Raw genomic sequence first — 21,832 nt, forward strand, 5'->3', positions numbered from 1 at the left:
AGCACGGTAGTACCTTAATTCGACAATCCCCACCGACACTGCGTGTGGTGGTGGCGTTTTTAACAACCTCGGCCGTCACTGCGTTTGCACGTGACAGTGGAGGCTCCACAGCCCCAGTCGTCACTGCGCGTGCGCGCGGCAAAGGTGCCTTCACAGACCCGTTCTAATGTCCACCTTTTGAGAGATGCCGTAGCTGCTCTCAAAAGGGGAACAATAGGCTGACTGTTTATTGTTTTTATTGTTTTTTCTTTCATTTTTTGGAGCTGCGCCCTCGGTTGTAGCCTGGATGCGTCAGCGGAAATGGTTTATACAGAAAATAACACAACAATATTTGACAGACATGTGTATTTGTGCACTTGAGGATGGCGTTGAGGCATCTCTCGAGGCAGGAACACATCTGGAGCTGGAAAACACAGCTCTGTCACAGAGGGGAGAAGAGGAGGCCGTCAGGTTGCTCGCTTCTTCCTTCCCGTCAGGTGGCTGAGGATCTGGGTCGGTTGCGCCTGCGTGGCTGCTGCTGGAACCGGAGATCTGCTCGGCCAGCTCGTCCCCGTCTCCTGCCTGGGCTGGAGACTCGGGTCGGGCTGCTGCCTCAGCTGCCTCGGTATCATAAGCCGAGCAGGGTGAGGGGCATTTCGGGCCGGTAGCTGCCGTGAGACCGTTGTAGGTGGCGGCTGGACCCTCCGAGGAAGACAGAGGTGGAGGGCCTCATCTTCTCTCCTTTTCGACTCCCGTCTCCGCTGTAGTGAGACCAGAGCAGAGCCGAAAATGCCCTCGGGAACTATAGGCATTTCTATCACATCCTCCTTTTCCCGGTCTGGGAGGTTGGTCAGGTCGAGCCACCTGGCTCTCTCCTGCACCACCATTATGCCCATGATCTTGCCCATGGCCTGGACCGCGCAGCGTTGTACCCGGAGGCAAATGTCCGTTACTGCTGAGATCTCGTCCCATAAGGCTGGCCCAGATCCGCTCGCCAGATCCCCGCAGAGCTCTGCCTGGTAGGCAGTTAGCAGCGAGGAGATGTTGAGGGCCCTGGCGGACAACGCTGCGGCTTTGTAGGCTCGATCCGCCAGCGTGGACTGCAGTCGGTCCGCCTTCACTGGTAGCGTGGGGTTCCTGCTCGGTGCAGACGTCATCCTTGGGAGGAGGTGAGCTGTCACCAGCGGTTCCATTGGCGGTATGCGGAGCAGGCAGAGCCTCTCCATACCGTCACAGTCCAGGGAGGAGGCACCCTGGATTGGGGCCTTGTTATTGTAGGGCCGGTCTCTCCAGGAGAACGACACCTCATCAACTCTGGAAAAACCGGCAGGAGTTGCCCTCTTTCTCCTCGCTGCTTGGGGCACATTTTTCCTCTCGTAGGGGGACCTAGAGGTCTCCTTGGCCATGTCGGGCCATGAGATGTCTAGCCTGGATGCAGCACGTTGGCACACGGCCTGCAGGTCCACGCTGAGACATGGCGAAGCTGGTGTGCTGTCGCCTAGGGGAGCAGCCATCGCTCCCGGCATTGCAGCCCGAGCTGGTGGCATGAAGACGTCCTCTTCTTGCTCATCTGAGTCGGAGAGTAGGAACTCAGGGGAATCCTCTTCGTTCTCCACGCCTTCCGACTCCAGGATATCGTCCGCGAGTGTTGCCATGGTGAGGTCCAGCTGGGAGCCCCAGCTTGGCGTAGCCAGGGGTCCCAATCTCACGTCTCTCGCTGCTACCGAGTTCCAGCCTGACTCAGGGCGGGACTTTGGCTTCGCAGCTGCCGCCGTAGATGAACCCCAGACCGACACAGTGCGGGGTTTCGACTTTAGCGGTGGGTGCCCTCGTGTCCTGGTAGCCGTCCGTCGCGCCAGTGTACACGAGGGATCCCATGTTCGCCAGGTTAGCTTGGCTAGCTAGCCGACGGCGGAGGCTCTTTCGGGACAAGCCAATAAAGACTGAAAATGAAAAATAATGTACATGGATACATTTGAATGGTGTGACAATGTCCTATTTGATTGGATTACAATGTACATATTCTTCCTGTTATGTCTGCCTGTTTTATTTTACCTAATGCAAAGTGACCTGCTCCATCGAAATCAGTCGCATTGACCCGAAGACACATTTTGAGTTGTATACACTGCTGGAAAGAGGAGATTCCTAGCTTTCTAATGATATCAGGATTGTTTTTGTTCTCCAAATATTAAGTAAAATATGTCACATTATATAATGACTGTTACAGAGTAATCATTTTGAGAAAAAGGCCTTCAAAGTTTCCTCTTCTCTGGAATCCCTTGATCTGATTGGTTATTAGCAAATGATCAATTTGTAGTAGGATTACTGGTCTGGGGGAAGCTTGTGTGTGTGTGTGTGTGTGTGTGTGTGTGTGTGTGTGTGTGTGTGTGTGTGTGTGTGTGTGTGTGTGTGTGTGTGTGTGTGTGTGTGTGTGTGTGTGTGTGTGTGTGTGTGTGTGTGTGTATATACGTGTGTGTGTATATACGTGTGTGTGTTTGTGTATTTTTGCGTGTGTGTGTATTGTGTTTGTTTACGGGGGAAAACACTCACGAGAAACCCCGGCTGTTATTACGCCTGCTGTGACGTCAAGTTACTCCGTTCTCCGCTTGTAATTATGCCGTTACAAGCTTCAAACCTGTATTTATCGTCTGAATTTGCCGAAACAAGTTTAATATTCTGAAAGCCAAGACTTTGTTTATTTGAAATCAGATGAAAACAAACTGTAACGGACCCTGCGGTGTTACTACATTCAGAATTTCAGCAGATGGAGGGGGAGCGGCGCTGTGGAAGAGCGGAGTGGCGAGTGAGAGCTGTCATCTTCCCTTTACAAGCTTCAAAAATGCCTGGAGCTAATGAGATTGAATATCGGCTAACAATAAAAAATAACAAAATATACACAGCTAGATCAGACCGCGTTTTAGATGCAACTTTAAATTTACCATAGACTGTAAATATAGAGCTGTTACCATAGACTTTTAATGTCCAGGGGGAACCAAGTGACCCACAAACACACACACACACACACACACACACACACACACACACACACACACACACACACACACACACACACACACACACACACACACACACACACACACACACACACACACACACCCACCCACACACACACACACACACACACACACACACACACACACACACACACACACACACACACACACACACACACACACACTCGCTCAAACGCACACACACACACACACACACACACACACAATGAAACAGGTTGACTTTAGGGCAGAGAGAGACTCAGTTGAGCTCTGAGCTGATAATCTCAGCAAAGAAGAAGAAGAGGGGGAGGAGAAGAAGAAGAAAAAGAAGAAGAAGAAGAATCATCGGGACAATATCGTCTGTTTAATCAGCTTTTCCAGAATCTACCTGAGATATCGGGAACAGGTGAGTAAAATATAAAGTAGTACATCTTAAAGAGTCTCTCCAGCTGATGTTCAGGTGTATATCAGTATGTAGTGTCTCTACTTTAAAGAGTCCTCTCCTGCTGATGTTCAGGTGTATATCAGTATGTAGTGTCTCTACTTTAAAGAGTCCTCTCCTGCTGATGTTCAGGTGTATATCAGTATGTAGTGTCTCTACTTTAAAGAGTCCTCTCCTGCTGATGTTCAGGTGTATATCAGTATGTAGTGTCTCTACTTTAAAGAGTTCTCTCCTGCTGATGTTCAGGTGTATATCAGTATGTAGTGTCTATACTTTAAAGAGTCCTCTCCTGCTGATGTTCAGGTGTATATCAGTATGTAGTGTCTCTACTTTAAAGAGTCCTCTCCTGCTGATGTTCAGGTGTATATCAGTATGTAGTGTCTCTACTTTAAAGAGTCCTCTCCTGCTGATGTTCAGGTGTATATCAGTATGTTGTGTCTCTACTTTAAAGAGTCCTCTCCTGCTGATCTTCAGGTGTATATCAGTATGTAGTGTCTCTACTTTAAAGAGTCCTCTCCTGCTGATGTTCAGGTGTATATCAGTATGTAGTGTCTCTACTTTAAAGAGTCCTCTCCTGCTGATGTTCAGGTGTATATCAGTATGTAGTGTCTCTACTTTAAAGAGTCCTCTCCTGCTGGTGTTCAGGTGTATATCAGTATGTAGTGTCTCTACTTTAAAGAGTCCTCTCCTGCTGATGTTCAGGTATATATCAGTATGTAGTGTCTCTACTTTAAAGAGTCCTCTCCTGCTGATGTTCAGGTGTATATCAGTATGTAGTGTCTCTACTTTAAAGAGTCCTCTCCTGCTGGTGTTCAGGTGTATATCAGTATGTAGTGTCTCTACTTTAAAGAGTCCTCTCCTGCTGATGTTCAGGTGTATATCAGTATGTAGTGTCTCTACTTTAAAGAGTCCTCTCCTGCTGATGTTCAGGTGTATATCAGTATGTAGTGTCTCTACTTTAAAGAGTCCTCTCCTGCTGATGTTCAGGTGTATATCAGTATGTAGTGTCTCTACTTTAAAGAGTTCTCTCCTGCTGATGTTCAGGTGTATATCAGTATGTTGTGTCTCTACTTTAAAGAGTCCTCTCCTGCTGATGTTCAGGTGTATATCAGTATGCAGTGTCTCTACTTTAAAGAGTCCTCTCCTGCTGATGTTCAGGTGTATATCAGTTTAGTGTCTCTACTTAAAGAGTCCTCTCCTGCTGATGTTCAGGTGTATATCAGCATGTAGTGTCTCTACTTTAAAGAGTCCTCTCCTGCTGATGTTCAGGTGTATATCAGTATGTAGTGTCTCTACTTTAAAGAGTCCTCTCCTGCTGATGCTCAGGTGTATATCAGTTTAGTGTCTCTACTTTAAAGAGTCCTCTCCTACTGATGTTCAGGTGTATATCAGTTTAGTGTCTCTACTTTAAAGAGTCCTCTCCTGCTGATGTTCAGGTGTATATCAGTATGTAGTGTCTCTACTTTAAAGAGTCCTCTCCTGCTGGTGTTCAGGTGTATATCAGTATGTAGTGTCTCTACTTTAAAGAGTCCTCTCCTGCTGGTGTTCAGGTGTATATCAGTATGTAGTGTCTCTACTTTAAAGAGTCCTCTCCTGCTGATGTTCAGGTGTATATCAGTATAGTGTTTCTACTTTAAAGAGTCCTCTCCTGCTGATGTTCAGGTGTATATCAGTATAGTGTTTCTACTTTAAAGAGTCCTCTTCTGCTGATGTTTAGGTGTATATCAGCATGTAGTGTCTCTACTTTAAAGAGTCCTCTCCTGCTGATGTTCAGGTGTATATCAGTATGTAGTGTCTCTACTTTAAAGAGTCCTCTCCTGCTGGTGTTCAGGTGTATATCAGTATGTAGTGTCTCTACTTTAAAGAGTCCTCTCCTGCTGATGTTCAGGTGTATATCAGTATGTTGTGTCTCTACTTTAAAGAGTCCTCTCCTGCTGATGTTCAGGTGTATATCAGTATGTAGTGTCTCTACTTTAAAGAGTCCTCTCCTGCTGATGTTCAGGTGTATATCAGTATGTAGTGTCTGTACTTTAAAGAGTCCTCTCCTGCTGGTGTTCAGGTGTATATCAGTATGTAGTGTCTCTACTTTAAAGAGTCCTCTCCTGCTGATGTTCAGGTGTATATCAGTATGTAGTGTCTCTACTTTAAAGAGTCCTCTCCTGCTGATGTTCAGGTGTATATCAGTATGTAGTGTCTCTACTTTAAAGAGTCCTCTCCTGCTGATGTCCAGGTGTATATCAGTATGTAGTGTCTCTACTTTAAAGAGTCCTCTCCTGCTGATGTTCAGGTGTATATCAGTATGTCGTGTCTCTACTTTAAAGAGTCCTCTCCTGCTGATGTTCAGGTGTATATCAGTATGTAGTGTCTCTACTTTAAAGAGTCCTCTCCTGCTGATGTTCAGGTGTATATCAGTATGTAGTGTCTCTACTTTAAAGAGTCCTCTCCTGCTGATGTTCAGGTGTATATCAGTATGTAGTGTCTCTACTTTAAAGAGTCCTCTCCTGCTGATGTTCAGGTGTATATCAGTATGTAGTGTCTCTACTTTAAAGAGTCCTCTCCTGCTGATGTTCAGGTGTATATCAGTATGTAGTGTCTCTACTTTAAAGAGTCCTCTCCTGCTGATGTTCAGGTGTATATCAGTATGTAGTGTCTCTACTTTAAAGAGTCCTCTCCTGCTGATGTTCAGGTGTATATCAGCATGTAGTGTCTCTACTTTAAAGAGTCCTCTCCTGTTGATGTTCAGGTGTATATCAGTATGTAGTGTCTCTACTTTAAAGAGTCCTCTCCTGCTGATGCTAAGGTGTATATCAGTTTAGTGTCTCTACTTTAAAGAGTCCTCTCCTGCTGATGTTCAGGTGTATATCAGTTTAGTGTCTCTACTTTAAAGAGTCCTCTCCTGCTGATGTTCAGGTGTATATCAGTATGTAGTGTCTCTACTTTAAAGAGTCCTCTCCTGCTGGTGATCAGGTATATATCAGTATGCAGTGTCTCTACTTTAAAGAGTCCTCTCCCGCTGATGTTCAGGTGTATATCAGCATGTCGTGTCTCTACTTTAAAGAGTCCTCTCCTGCTGATGTTCAGGTGTATATCAGTATGTAGTGTCTCTACTTTAAAGAGTCCTCTCCTGCTGATGTTCAGGTGTATATCAGCATGTAGTGTCTCTACTTTAAAGAGTCCTCTCCTGCTGATGTTCAGGTGTATATCAGTTTAGTGTCTCTACTTTAAAGAGTCCTCTCCTGCTGATGTTCAGGTGTATATCAGTATGTCGTGTCTCTACTTTAAAGAGTCCTCTCCTGCTGATGTTCAGGTGTATATCAGTATGTAGTTTCTCTACTTTAAAGAGTCCTCTCCTGCTGATGTTCAGGTGTATATCAGTATGTAGTGTCTCTACTTTAAAGAGTCCTCTCCTGCTGATGTTCAGGTGTATATCAGTATGTAGTGTCTCTACTTTAAATAGTCCTCTCCTGCTGATGTTCAGGTGTATATCAGTATGTAGTGTCTCTACTTTAAAGAGTCCTCTCCTGCTGATGTTCAAGTGTATATCAGTATGTAGTGTCTCTACTTTAAAGAGTCCTCTCCTGCTGATGTTCAGGTGTATATCAGTATGTAGTGTCTCTACTTTAAAGAGTCCTCTCCTGCTGATGTTCAGGTGTATATCAGTATGTAGTGTCTCTACTTTAAAGAGTCCTCTCCTGCTGATGTTCAGGTATATATCAGTATGTGGTGTCTCTACTTTAAAGAGTCCTCTCCTGCTGATGTTCAGATGTATATCAGTATGTCGTGTCTCTACTTTAAAGAGTCCTCTCCTGCTGATGTTCAGGTGTATATCAGTATGTCGTGTCTCTACTTTAAAGAGTCCTCTCCTGCTGATGTTCAGGTGTATATCAGTATGTAGTGTCTCTACTTTAAAGAGTCCTCTCCTGCTGATGTTCAGGTGTATATCAGTATGTAGTGTCTCTACTTTAAAGAGTCCTCTCCTGCTGATGTTCAGGTGTATATCAGTATGTAGTGTCTCTACTTTAAAGAGTCCTCTCCTGCTGATGTTCAGGTGTATATCAGTATGTAGTGTCTCTACTTTAAAGAGTCCTCTCCTGCTGATGTTCAGGTGTATATCAGTGTGTAGTGTTTTGAGCTGTGAGGTGAAACATCTGACGCCAAACCAAACTCTGAAGATCTCTCTGCAGTCGGAGGTTTTAACCCGTTCAGAGAGTAATCAATCCTCATTAGCGAGACTAAACAGGTGGAGACACTGAATCAACTAAAGTTATCTTTATGGCTATTGCTGCCAAACCAATTCTGAAGGTCTCTACCCAGAACCCTGTACTCAGCTCTGAGAGAAGAATCAACGTGCTGCAGAACAAGATGAGGCACTGTAACCTCTATCAGCTGAGCCAGCAGCAGGAGCAGAGAGACACTGAGAGCAGCCCAAGGTGCTCAGTGAGGAGGACACACTGATACACTGGGTCAGAGGAACATAGTTCTCCAACAAGTATCACTACAGGAGGCAGAATTTAAGGTACTCAGTAACTCTGGTTGTCTTTCAGACCGACGGGGGGCGGAGACTCCTCTCAACTGACCTCAGGTGATAATCATCACCTGGTTGGCATGGCGACAGCTCAGTGACCAGTAACCACGAAGACTGAAGACTGAAGGATCTGCTGCCGAACTGTGATGTGACCTTTCTTACTTCCTGTTTGACTGAAGGTTCGCCATGCTCCTCCCCCGGCTCCTCCTCCTCCCCCGGCTCCTCCTCCTGCTGCCCCCTTCCTCCTGCTGCCCCCCCCGGTCCTCGCTCAGTTTGAAGGCTGTCGCTCTGAGGGTGGGGGGCAGCTGTTCCCCTGTCAGCCCCCCCCCACCAACATGAAGGAGGTGATGCAGATCAGAGTCGACCCCCCCGGCATCACCTGTGGAAACCCCCCCGAGAGATTCTGCACCCTGGTTAGTCTCACACACCTCAACACACACACCTCAACACACACCTGAGCACATACACCTGAACACACACCTGAACACACACACCTCAACACACACCTGAGCACACACACCTGAACACACACCTGAACACACACACCTCAACACAAACCTGAACACACACACCTCAACACACACCTGAGCACTAACACCTCAATACACACCTGAACACACACACACACCTGAACACACACACCTCAACACACACCTGAGCACTAACACCTCAATACACACCTGAACACACACACACACACCTGAACACACACACCTCAACACACACCTGAGCACATACACCTGAACACACACCTGAACACACACACCTCAACACACACCTGAGCACACACACCTGAACACACACCTGAACACACACACCTCAACACAAACCTGAACACACACACCTCAACACACACCTGAACACACACCTGAGCACTAACACCTCAATACACACCTGAACACACACACACCTGAACACACACACCTCAACACACACCTGAGCACTAACGCCTCAATACACACCTGAACACACACACCTCAACACACACCTGAGCACTAACGCCTCAATACACACCTGAACACACACACACACCTGAACACACACACCTCAACACACACCTGAGCACATACACCTGAACACACACCTGAACACACACACCTCAACAAACACCTGAGCACATACACCTGAACACACACCTGAACACACACACCTCAACACAAACCTGAGCACTAACACCTCAATACACACCTGAACACACACACCTCAACACACACCTGAGCACTAACACCTCAATACACACCTGAACACACACACACACCTGAACACACACACCTCAACACACACCTGAGCACTAACACCTCAATACACACCTGAACACACACACCTCAACACACACCTGAGCACACACACCTGAACACACTCCTGAACACACACACCTCAACACACACCTGAGCACTAACACCTCAATACACACCTGAACACACACACACACCTGAACACACACACCTCAACACACACCTGAGCACATACACCTGAACACACACCTGAACACACACACCTCAACACACACCTGAGCACACACACCTGAACACACTCCTGAACACACACACCTCAACACACACCTGAGCACATACACCTGAACACACACCTGAACACACACACCTCAAGACACACCTGAGCACTAACACCTCAATACACACCTGAACACACACACCTCAACACAACCCTCAACACACACCTGAGCACATACACCTGAACACACACACCTCAACACACACCGGAGCACATACACCTGAACACACACCTGAACACACACCTGAACACACACTCCTCAACACACACCTGAGCACTAACACCTCAATACACCCCTGAACACACACCTGAAAAAACACACACCTCCACACACACCTGAGCACACACACCTGAACACACACCTGAGCACACACACCTCAACACACACCTGAGCACACACACCTGAACACACACCTGAACACACACACCTCAACAAACACACCAACACACACACCTCAATACACACACCTCAACACACACCTGGACACACACACCTGAACACACACCTGAACACACACACCTCAACACAAGCCTGAACACACACACCTGAATACACACCTGAACACAGTTCAGTTTTTAGATATGAGTATTATGTATTGGAGTTTTTAGATATGAGTAGTATGTATTGGAGTTTTAGATATGAGTATTATGTATTGGAGTTTTTAGATATGAGTAGTATGTATTGGAGTTTTTAGATATGAGTAGTATGTATTGGAGTTTTTAGATATGAGTAGTATGTATTGGAGTTTTTAGATATGAGTAGTATGTATTGGAGTTTTTAGATATGAGTAGTATGTATTGAGTTTTTAGATATGAGTATTATGTATTGGAGTTTTTAGATATGAGTATTATGTATTGGAGTTTTTAGATATGAGTATTTCTATATGTATTGGAGTTTTTAGATACACAGTACAGACAGACTTGATGGATTGAATGAAGTATTAAAGTTTTCCTGCTGCTTTCTAATTGTTCCTTTGGGAAGCTGGAGCTGCGTCTGAATTATTGATAAATGTGAGATCAATTAAAGGTTAATTATGGATCAGTGTGATTCCCAAAAGACTCGTATTAAAACAAAACACAGCTCATTAGGGATCACATTGATATGTCATATATTTCCACTAAGCTTTTTAATGTAAGGATTTAAGTCAAAGTCAACTTTATTGTCAATCTTCCAGTTTGATCGAAACACCGTTTCCCACAATCCCGAATACTAAAGCACAAATATATAAAAAGATGTATAAAAATATGTTTATACCTATATATATATATATATCCTATAAATACACAATCAACAGACACATGTATACATAAGCACACACTAAGACCTAAATAAAAGCACAACAATCAATATATACAAAAAAACAGTCAATTCAATATCTTTGAGAATGAACAACAGTGAGACTTCCCATACTGTGTACTCCTGACTGTACTGTGTACTCCTGACTGTACTGTGTACTCCTGACTGTACTCTCTACTCCTGACTGTACACTCTACTCCTGACTGTACTCTCTACTCCTGACTGTACTGTGTACTCCTGACTGTACTCTCTACTCCTGACTGTACTCTCTACTCCTGACTGTACTGTGTACTCCTGACTGTACTGTGTACTCCTGACTGTACTGTGTACTCCTGACTGTACTCTCTACTCCTGACTGTACACTCTACTCCTGACTGTACTCTTTACTCCTGAGTGTACTCTGTACTCCTGACTGTACTGTGTACTCCTGACTGTACTGTGTACTCCTGACTGTACTGTGTACTCCTGACTGTACTCTCTACTCCTGACTTTACTCTCTACTCCTGACTGTACTCTCTACTCCTGACTGTACTGTGTACTCCTGACTGTACTCTCTAATCCTGACTGTACTCTCTACTACTGACTGTACTCTCTACTCCTGACTGTACTGTGTACTCCTGACTGTACTGTGTACTCCTGAATGTACTGTGTACTCCTGACTTTACTGTGTACTCCTGACTGTACTCTCTACTCCTGACTGTACTCTCTACTCCTGAGTGTACTGTGTACTCCTGACTGTACTCTCTACTCCTGACTGTACTCTCTACTCCTGACTGTACTCTCTACTCCTGAGTGTACTGTGTACTCCTGACTGTACTGTGTACTCCTGACTGTACTGTGTACTCCTGACTGTACTCTCTACTCCTGACTGTACTCTCTACTCTGACTGTACTCTCTACTCCTGAGTGTACTGTGTACTCCTGACTGTACTGTGTACTCCTGACTTTACTCTCTACTCCTGACTGTACTGTGTACTCTGACTGTACGGTGTACTCCTGACTGTACTGTGTACTCCTGACTGTACTGTGTACTCCTGACTGTACTCTCTACTCCTGACTGTACTCTCTACTCCTGACTGTACGGTGTACTCCTGACTGTACTGTGTACTCCTGACTGTACTCTCTACTCCTGACTGTACTCTCTACTCCTGACTGTACGGTGTACTCCTGACTGTACTGTGTACTCCTGACTGTACTCTCTACTCCTGACTGTACTCTCTACTCCTGACTGTACTCTCTACTCCTGACTGTACGGTGTACTCCTGACTGTACTGTGTACTCCTGACTGTACTCTCTACTCCTGACTGTACTCTCTACTCCTGAGTGTACTGTGTACTCCTGAATGTACTCTCTACTCCTGACTGTACTCTCTACTCCTGACTGTACGGTGTACTCCTGACTGTACTGTGTACTCCTGACTGTACTGTGTACTCCTGACTGTACTCTCTACTCCTGACTGTACTCTCTACTCCTGACTGTACGGTGTACTCCTGACTGTACTGTGTACTCCTGACTGTACTCTCTACTCCTGACTGTACTGTGTACTCCTGACTGTACTCTCTACTCCTGACTGTACTGTGTACTCCTGACTGTACTCTCTACTCCTGACTGTACTCTCTACTCCTGACTGTACTGTGTACTCCTGACTGTACTGTGTACTCCTGACTGTACTCTCTACTCCTGACTGTACTGTGTACTCCTGACTGTACTCTCTACTCCTGACTGTACTGTGTACTCCTGACTGTACTGTGTACTCCTGACTGTACTCTCTACTCCTGACTGTACACTCTACTCCTGACTGTACTCTCTACTCCTGACTGTACTCTCTACTCCTGACTGTACTCTCTACTCCTGACTGTACTGTGTACTCCTGACTGTACTGTGTACTCCTGACTGTACTCTCTACTCCTGACTGTACTGTGTACTCCTGACTGTACTCTCTACTCCTGACTGTACTGTGTACTCCTGACTGTACTGTGTACTCCTGACTGTACTCTCTACTCCTGACTGTACACTCTACTCCTGACTGTACTCTCTACTCCTGACTGTACTCTCTACTCCTGACTGTACACTCTACTCCTGACTGTACTCTCTACTCCTGACTGTACTCTCTACTCCTGAGTGTACTGTGTACTCCTGACTGTACTGTGTACTCCTGACTGTACTGTGTACTCCTGACTGTACTCTCTACTCCTGACTGTACACTCTACTCCTGACTGTACTGTGTACTCCTGACTGTACTGTGTACTCCTGACTTTACACTCTACTCCTGACTGTACTGTGTACTCCTGACTGTACTGTGTACTCCTGACTGTACTCTCTACTCCTGAGTGTACTGTGTACTCCTGACTGTACTGTGTACTCCTGACTGTACTCTCTACTCCTGACTGTACTCTCTACTCCTGACTGTACTGTGTACTCCTGACTGTACTCTCTACTCCTGAGTGTACTGTGTACTCCTGACTGTACTGTGTACTCCTGACTGTACTCTCTACTGCTGAGTGTACTGTGTACTCCTGACTGTACTGTGTACTCCTGACTGTACTCTCTACTCCTGACTGTACGCTCTACTCCTGACTGTACTGTGTACTCCTGACTGTACTGTGTACTCCTGACTGTACTCTCTACTCCTGAGTGTACTGTGTACTCCTGACTGTACTGTGTACTCCTGACTGTACTCTCTACTCCTGACTGTACTGTGTACTCCTGACTGTACTGTGTACTCCTGACTGTACTCTCTACTCCTGACTGTACTGTGTACTCCTGACTGTACTGTGTACTCCTGACTGTACTATGTACTCCTGACTGTACTCTCTACTCCTGACTGTACTGTGTACTCCTGACTGTACTCTCTACTCCTGAGTGTACTGTGTACTCCTGAGTGTACTCTGTACTCCTGACTGTACTCTCTACTCCTGAGTTTACTGTGTACTCCTGACTGTACTGTGTACTCCTGACTGTACTCTCTACTCCTGAGTGTACTGTGTACTCCTGAGTGTACTCTGTACTCCTGACTGTACTCTCTACTCCTGAGTGTACTGTGTACTCCTGACTGTACTGTGTACTCCTGACTGTACACTCTACTCCTGACTGTACTGTGTACTCCTGACTGTACTCTCTACTCCTGACTGTACTGTGTACTCCTGACTGTACTCTCTACTCCTGACTGTACTGTGTACTCCTGACTTTACTCTCTACTCCTGACTGTACTGTGTACTCCTGACTGTACTGTCTACTCCTGACTGTACTGTGTACTCCTGACTGTACTCTCTACTCCTGACTGTACTGTGTACTCCTGACTGTACTGTGTACTCCTGACTGTACTCTCTACTCCTGACTGTACTGTGTACTCCTGACTGTACTGTGTACTCCTGACTGTACTCTCTACTCCTGACTGTACTGTGTACTCCTGACTGTACTCTCTACTCCTGACTGTACTGTGTACTCCTGACTGTACTGTGTACTCCTGACTGTACTGTGTACTCCTGACTGTACTCTCTACTCCTGACTGTACTCTCTACTCCTGACTGTACTGTGTACTCCTGACTGTACTGTTTACTCCTGACTGTACTCTCTACCCCTGACTGTACTGTGTACTCCTGACTGTACTCTCTACTCCTGACAGTACTCTCTACTCCTGACTGTACTGTGTACTCCTGACTGTACTCTCTACTCCTGACTGTACTGTGTACTCCTGACTGTACTCTCTACTCCTGACTGTACTCTCTACTCCTGACTGTACTGTGTACTCCTGACTGTACTGTGTACTCCTGACTGTACTCTCTACTCCTGAGTGTACTGTGTACTCCTGACTGTACTCTCTACTCCTGACTGTACTCTCTACTCCTGACTGTACTGTGTACTCCTGACTGTACTGTGTACTCCTGACTGTACTCTCTACTCCTGACTGTACTGTTTACTCCTGACTGTACTTTCTACTCCTGACTGTACTCTCTACTCCTGAGTGTACTGTGTACTCCTGACTGTACTCTCTACTCCTGACTGTACTCTCTACTCCTGACTGTACTGTGTACTCCTGACTGTACTGTGTACTCCTGACTGTACTCTCTACTCCTGACTGTACTCTCTACTCCTGACTGTACTGTGTACTCCTGACTGTACTGTGTACTCCTGACTGTACTCTCTACTCCTGACTGTACTCTCTACTCCTGACTGTACTGTGTACTCCTGACTGTACTGTGTACTCCTGACTGTACTCTCTACTCCTGACTGTACTGTTTACTCCTGACTGTACTCTCTACTCCTGACTGTACTGTGTACTCCTGACTGTACTCTCTACTCCTGACTGTACTCTCTACTCCTGAGTGTACACTCTACTCCTGACTGTACTCTCTACTCCTGACTGTACTGTGTACTCCTGACTGTACTGTGTACTCCTGACTGTACTCTCTACTCCTGACTGTACTCTCTACTCCTGACTGTACTGTGTATTCCTGACTGTACTGTGTACTCCTGACTGTACTCTCTACTCCTGACTGTACTGTGTACTCCTGACTGTACTGTTTACTCCTGACTGTACTCTCTACCCCTGACTGTACTCTCTACTCCTGACTGTACTGTGTACTCCTGACTGTACTCTCTACTCCTGACTGTACTGTTTACTCCTGACTGTACTCTCTACTCCTGACTGTACTGTGTACTCCTGACTGTACTCTCTACTCCTGACTGTACTGTGTACTCCTGACTGTACTCTCTACTCCTGACTGTACTGTGTACTCCTGACTGTACTGTTTACTCCTGACTGTACTCTCTACCCCTGACTGTACTGTGTACTCCTGACTGTACTCTCTACTCCTGACTGTACTGTTTACTCCTGACTGTACTGTGTACTCCTGACTGTACTGTCTACTCCTGACTGTACTCTCTACCCCTGAGTGTACTGTGTACTCCTGACTGTACTCTCTACTCCTGACTGTACTGTGTACTCCTGACTGTACTCTCTACTCCTGACTGTACTGTGTACTCCTGACTGTACTCTCTACTCCTGAATGTACTGTGTACTCCTGACTGTACTGTGTACTCCTGACTGTACTCTCTACTCCTGACTGTACTCTCTACTCCTGACTGTACTCTCTACTCCTGAGTGTACTGTCTACTCCTGACTGTACTCTCTACTCCTGACTGTACTCTCTACTCCTGACTGTACTCTCTGCTCCTGACTGTACTCTCTACTCCTGACTGTACTCTCTACTCCTGAGTGTACTGTTTACTCCTGACTGTACTCTCTACCCCTGACTGTACTCTCTACTCCTGACTGTACTGTGTACTCCTGACTGTACTCTCTACTCCTGACTGTACTCTCTACTCCTGACTGTACTCTCTACTCCTGACTGTACTCTCTGCTCCTGACTGTACTCTCTACTCCTGACTGTACTCTCTACTCCTGACTGTACTCTCTGCTCCTGACTGTACTCTCTACTCCTGACTGTACTCTCTACTCCTGAGTGTACTGTTTACTCCTGACTGTACTCTCTACCCCTGACTGTACTCTCTACTCCTGACTGTACTGTGTACTCCTGACTGTACTCTCTACTCCTGACTGTACTCTCTACCCCTGACTGTACTCTCTACTCCTGACTTTACTGTGTACTCTTGACTGTACTCTCTACTCCTCACTGTACTCTCTACTCCTGACTGTACTCTCTACTCCTGAGTGTACTGTGTACTCCTGACTGTACTCTCTACTCCTGACTGTACTCTCTACCCCTGACTGTACTCTCTACTCCTGACTGTACTGTGTACTCCTGACTGTACTCTCTACTCCTGACTGTACTCTCTACCCCTGACTGTACTCTCTACTCCTGACTTTACTGTGTACTCTTGACTGTACTCTCTACTCCTCACTGTACTCTCTACTCCTGACTGTACTCTCTACTCCTGAGTGTACTGTGTACTCCTGACTGTACTCTCTACTCCTGACTGTACTGTGTACTCCTGACTGTACTCTCTACTCCTGACTGTACTGTGTACTCCTGACTGTACTCTCTACTCCTCACTGTACTCTCTACTCCTGACTGTACTCTCTACTCCTGAGTGTACTGTGTACTCCTGACTGTACTCTCTACTCCTGACTGTACTCTCTACTCCTGACTGTACTCTCTACTCCTGACTGTACTGTGTACTCCTGACTGTACTCTCTACTCCTGACTGTACTGTGTACTCCTGACTGTACTCTCTACTCCTGACTGTACTCTCTACTCCTGACTGTACTGTGTACTCCTGACTGTACTCTCTACTCCTGACTGTACTCTCTACTCCTGACTGTACTGTGTACTCCTGACTGTACTCTCTACTCCTGACTGTACTCTCTACTCCTGACTGTACTGTGTACTCCTGACTGTACTCTCTACTCCTGACTGTACTGTTTACTCCTGACTGTACTCTCTACTCCTGACTTTACTGTCGGCCCGGTGCGGTTGAAGTGAACTCAACAGATGAACAAATCGACAAAACATTAACAACACTCGAAAACACTGAAGAATCGAGATAGCGAGGGACCGCCATCTTCTTTCTATATATTTAAAATGTGGAAGTGCTCAGTGCAAATACCAGCATGACCCGGACATTCAAATATATTTATATATTAATCCGTTAAGCCTGCGCGTTTTTTTCTTCACGAAACTTTGTCTCAGGGCTTCTTAATATTTAAAAACCTATTATTCTGTCATACCCTATTAACGGGAAGAAACTCAGCTAACTGATGATACGAACCATTTTACCAAAACAAAACACACGTCTCACATGAAGCGTCTAAATGAGCCCTGAGCCAAAAAATATTAGAAAATAAGACTTACCGTTGCTGTATTCTGATCAAAAGTTGTGTTCAATGGAATTAAAACGATAAAAACGCTGCTGAAGGTTAATCCATAGGTTAATCCAATGCGCCTGTCACTTTGAAATGATTTCTGATCATTCATCTTCATATTTATATCAATAACAAAGTTTTCTCATTAGCTGCTATGAGAGCCACCAGTGTATCACAGCTTCCGGTTCCGGGGCATTCTGGCAACGCATCACTCATTCACCAATAGGTAATGTTTAGATGGATTTTAGGGACTTCCCCTCGATTCTGTTGGCTCTAACGGTTAAAAAGATCATCAAAATCAACCGAGGGGTTCCAGAGATATGGAAAATCCACCCGAATGACCCCAGAAGTGGGATTTTTTTTCTAAACCTCTCTAAAAAGGTCAAACTTCACTTGTTTTGCATCAATCTTGATACAGGGTACTTATTATATGTTTTACTTTGGATTCCTAAAGCTTTTAGTCTACCTTACCATCATCCAAGGGTAGTGTTCACTATAAGTAACGTTATATTTTTGGACAGACTTTATAATTTAATTTTGTTTACTATGTTCAATCTGAATTTACTTTAAAATAAAAACATCTATATTGATTCTGACTCTTCTACATCCAACTCACAGGTTTATCATTACTCTGAGAAAAAAAGATTATTAATTTTCCCCTTTTCGAAGGGAAGATATGGTCATTTGTTCTGGGAATGTCATTTTCGAGCCTGAGACCTGAAAAGCAGGCTCAGGGTTCAACAGGTTAAGACCAGGTCCTCAAGAACTACAGAGAGGCAGAGGTGCAGTGTGTAGTGTGAGCAGTGGGTGTTTCTCAATGTCGACAAAGGCTCCTCCAGAGCCACTATTTCAAGGATGCTACGTCATCGAGTGCCACCGAAGGACTGTTCCAATGTCCAGGATGCTTGGAATTCTACCGAGGCCGACGTCCTTCGTTACGGGAAATTTCGATGCTGCCCATGTGTATCCTCCGTAGTCTTAAAATCCCCACAATGCTTTGCGCAAGGACCAATTTCCAAAATCTTTGGCAGAAATCGTGCTCCATTTAAGGCGGGCCTCTCATATGATGCACACCTGCACACCTGTTAGCCGGTTCCACCATTCTTCGTATTCCGTGGCTAGTAAGGATTCTTGCCTCGCTTCTGAAGGACCTGACTCGGAAGACATGTCCTACCAAGAAAGCGTCCTCGACATTGAGAAACACCCAGTAACTAAGAGTGTGTGTAGTGTGTGCAGTGAAAAGTGTGTATAGTGTGTGCAGTGTGTAGTGTGTGCAGTATGTACTGTGTAGTGTGAACAGTAACTATGAGTGTGTATAATGTGTGCAGTATGTAGTGTGTGCAGTGTGTAGTGTGTGCAGTGTGTAGTGTGTGCAGTGTGTAGTGTGTAGTGTGTAGTGTGTGCAGTGTGTAGTGTGTAGTGTGTGCAGTGTGTAGTGTGAACAGTAACTAAGAGTGTGTGTCTGACGCTGCAGGGTGAATCCTGTTAAAGGGTTAAACTCTGACCTCAGATAAACTGATAATCTCTCTGACGCCTTCTGCTGCTCGACTCCCCCCCCCCCCTCCCCGTTACTCCCCCAGACACACTACAACCTCCAGTACTCCCAGTACTCCCAGTACTTTCCCACTGATCCACAGAAATAGTAACTGCAGGACCACAGAGTCTCTAAACACAAGTCGTGCCGGTCAGACCTTTCATCTGTTAACAGTTCTTTCTGTGTGTGTGTGTGTGTGTGTGTGTGTGTGTGTGTGTGTGTGTGTGTGTGTGTGTGTGTGTGTGTGTGTGTGTGTGTGTGTGTGTGTGTGTGTGTGTGTGTGTGTGTGTGTGTGTGTGTGTGTGTGTGTGTGTGTGTGTGTGTGTGTGTGTGTGTGTGTGTGTGTGTGTGTGTGTGTGTGTGTGTGTTACAGGAGAACCCGTACCTGTGCAGTGATGAGTGCGACGCCTCCAGCCCGGACCTGTCTCACCCCCCCCAGCTGATGGGAGACAGGGAGCGGGGGGGGCTCGTCACCTATTGGCAGACAGTCACATGGTCCAGGTTTCCTGAGCCGCTATTGGCCAACATCACTCTGTCCTGGAACAAGAGCCTGGAGCTGGTGGACGACGTTGTGGTGACCTTTGAGTACGGGAGGCCAACCACCATGGTGCTGGAGAAGTCACCTGACAGAGGTACTTCCTGTTGGTTTACTTCCTGTTAGGGTTAGGGTGCTGGATAAGTCACCTGACAGAGGTACTTCTTGTTAGTTTACTTCCTGTTAGGGTTAGGGTGCTGGATAAGTCACCTGACAGAGGTACTTCCTGTTAGTTTACTTCCTGTTAGGGTTAGGGTGCTGGATAAGTCACCTGACAGAGGTACTTCCTGATTGTTTACCTCCTGTTAGGGTTAGGGTGCTGGATAAGTCACCTGACAGAGGTACTTCTTGTTAGTTTACTTCCTGTTAGGGTTAGGGTGCTGGATAAGTCACCTGACAGAGGTACTTCCTGATTGTTTACTTCCTGTTAGGGTTAGGGTGCTGGATAAGTCACCTGACAGAGGTACTTCTTGTTGGTTTACTTCCTGTTAGGGTTAGGGTGCTGGATAAGTCACCTGACAGAGGTACTTCCTGTTAGTTTACTTCCTGTTAGGGTTAGGGTGCTGGATAAGTCACCTGACAGAGGTACTTCCTGTTAGTTTACTTCCTGTTAGGGTTAGGGTGCTGGATAAGTCACCTGACAGAGGTACTTCCTGATTGTTTACTTCCTGTTAGGGTTAGGGTGCTGGATAAGTCACCTGACAGAGGTACTTCCTGATTGTTTACTTCCTGTTAGGGTTACTTATATTGTTATTGTTTACTTCCTTTTGGTCTATAATAATAATAATATTGCTGCTGATGGAACGTTTCCCATTCCTCTAATTTCCCCTCCTCGACTCCTATCCTCGACTCCTCCCCTCACCTTAGTCCCGCCCACAGCAGTTGCGAGCAGAGGAGTCAAGGAGGGGAGGCGAGGAGAGAGGAGGGGAAGCAGCAGGCGGTTAGAGAAATGAGAACTCCTCTCCACTGAGCGGTCATTTTAAAGAGACGTCCATTAATGATGACAGGAGGCACAGCAGCCCTCTGTCTGATGGACAGATGTGTTCATGACCACTTATATATTTATTTTGATTCATTCACAGTGCGGTATAATGAGACAATAACAATATATAGGGTTAGGGTATATATATGTACTTATTTAAATATATACAATTTCAGAATCAAACAAGTATGAGAGCAATCATAATAACGTAACACAACCAAACAAACAAAGACTGGATATATAGACCCCCCCCCCCCTCCCTCCCCTCCCTGGTCGCTACAATGGGGAACTGAAATGAAGGGCCAAACATTTATCCTGTTTATAATAATAATATTACCTGATGGTCTCAGGTGTGTCCTGGCAGCCGTACCAGTTCTACGCTGACGACTGCCTCGAAGCGTTCGGCATGCCTCCTAAACGTGTTGCTGATTTAGCGCCGAGCAACATAACCCGGGTCATCTGCACCGAGCAGTACTCCAAGTGGGTCGGAGCCAAGGTGAGCTGTGGGTACACCTGAGGGTACATACACACCTGAGGGTACATACACACCTGAGGGTACATACACACCTGAGGGTACATACACACCTGAGGGTACATACAAACCTGAGGGTACATACACACCTGAGGGTACATGCACACCTGAGGGTAGGGTCCTTAACAACGTTCAATAAGTCCTTGCTGCACATTATCCATTACATTACATTTAGCTGACACTTTTATCCAAAGCGACTTACAATAAGTGCGTTCGACCAGGAAGATACAAACTAGAAGAAAACAGAATCATATAAGTACATCAGGTTTCATAGAGCCAAACATTTCAGGTGCTGCTCAACTGGCTTTAGATAAGCCAGCCCTTTATTAGTATATAAGTGCTTTGTTAGTAATTCTATCTCTGGAAGTGGAGTTCAAAGAGATGAGTTTTCAGTCTGAAGAAGATGTGTAAGCTTTCTGCTGTCCTGATTTCAATGGGGAGCTCATTCCACCATTTTGGAGCCAGGATAGCAAACCCACGTGTTTCTGCTGATGGGAACTTGGGTCCCCCTCGCAGTGCGGGTGCAGCGAGCTGTTTGGCTGATGCAGAGCGGAGTGCACGTGCTGGGGTGTACGGTTTAACCATGTCCTGGATGTAGGAAGGGCCAGATCCATTCACAGCATGGTACGCAAGTACCAGTGTCTTGAAGTGGATT

The 21,832-nt window shown here is 45.9% G+C and overlaps 1 protein-coding gene across 5 annotated transcripts in view; it reads left to right on the forward strand.

The window, feature by feature from the left end:
* Positions 1 to 2,293: 2,293 nt before the first annotated feature.
* LOC307044297 (netrin-G2-like) overlaps positions 2,294 to 21,832 on the forward strand; it is a 32,287-nt gene continuing 12,748 nt past the window's right edge. For 3 of the 5 annotated variants that reach the window (XM_079689373.1, XM_079689374.1, XM_079689375.1), the window contains exons 1-3: positions 7,434 to 8,373; positions 19,502 to 19,760; positions 20,996 to 21,141. In XM_079689373.1, coding sequence (XP_079545499.1) covers positions 8,296 to 8,373; positions 19,502 to 19,760; positions 20,996 to 21,141 — 483 coding nt within the window. In that variant the 5' untranslated portion in view covers positions 7,434 to 8,295. Of the gene's footprint in view, positions 3,400 to 7,433; positions 8,374 to 19,501; positions 19,761 to 20,995; positions 21,142 to 21,832 lie in introns of those variants that run through there. The other 2 variants (XM_079689371.1, XM_079689372.1) reach the window with 2 other exon arrangements.

This window comes from Notothenia rossii, assembly GCF_949606895.1.
Source record: "Notothenia rossii genome assembly, chromosome: 6".
NCBI lineage: Eukaryota > Metazoa > Chordata > Actinopteri > Perciformes > Nototheniidae > Notothenia > Notothenia rossii.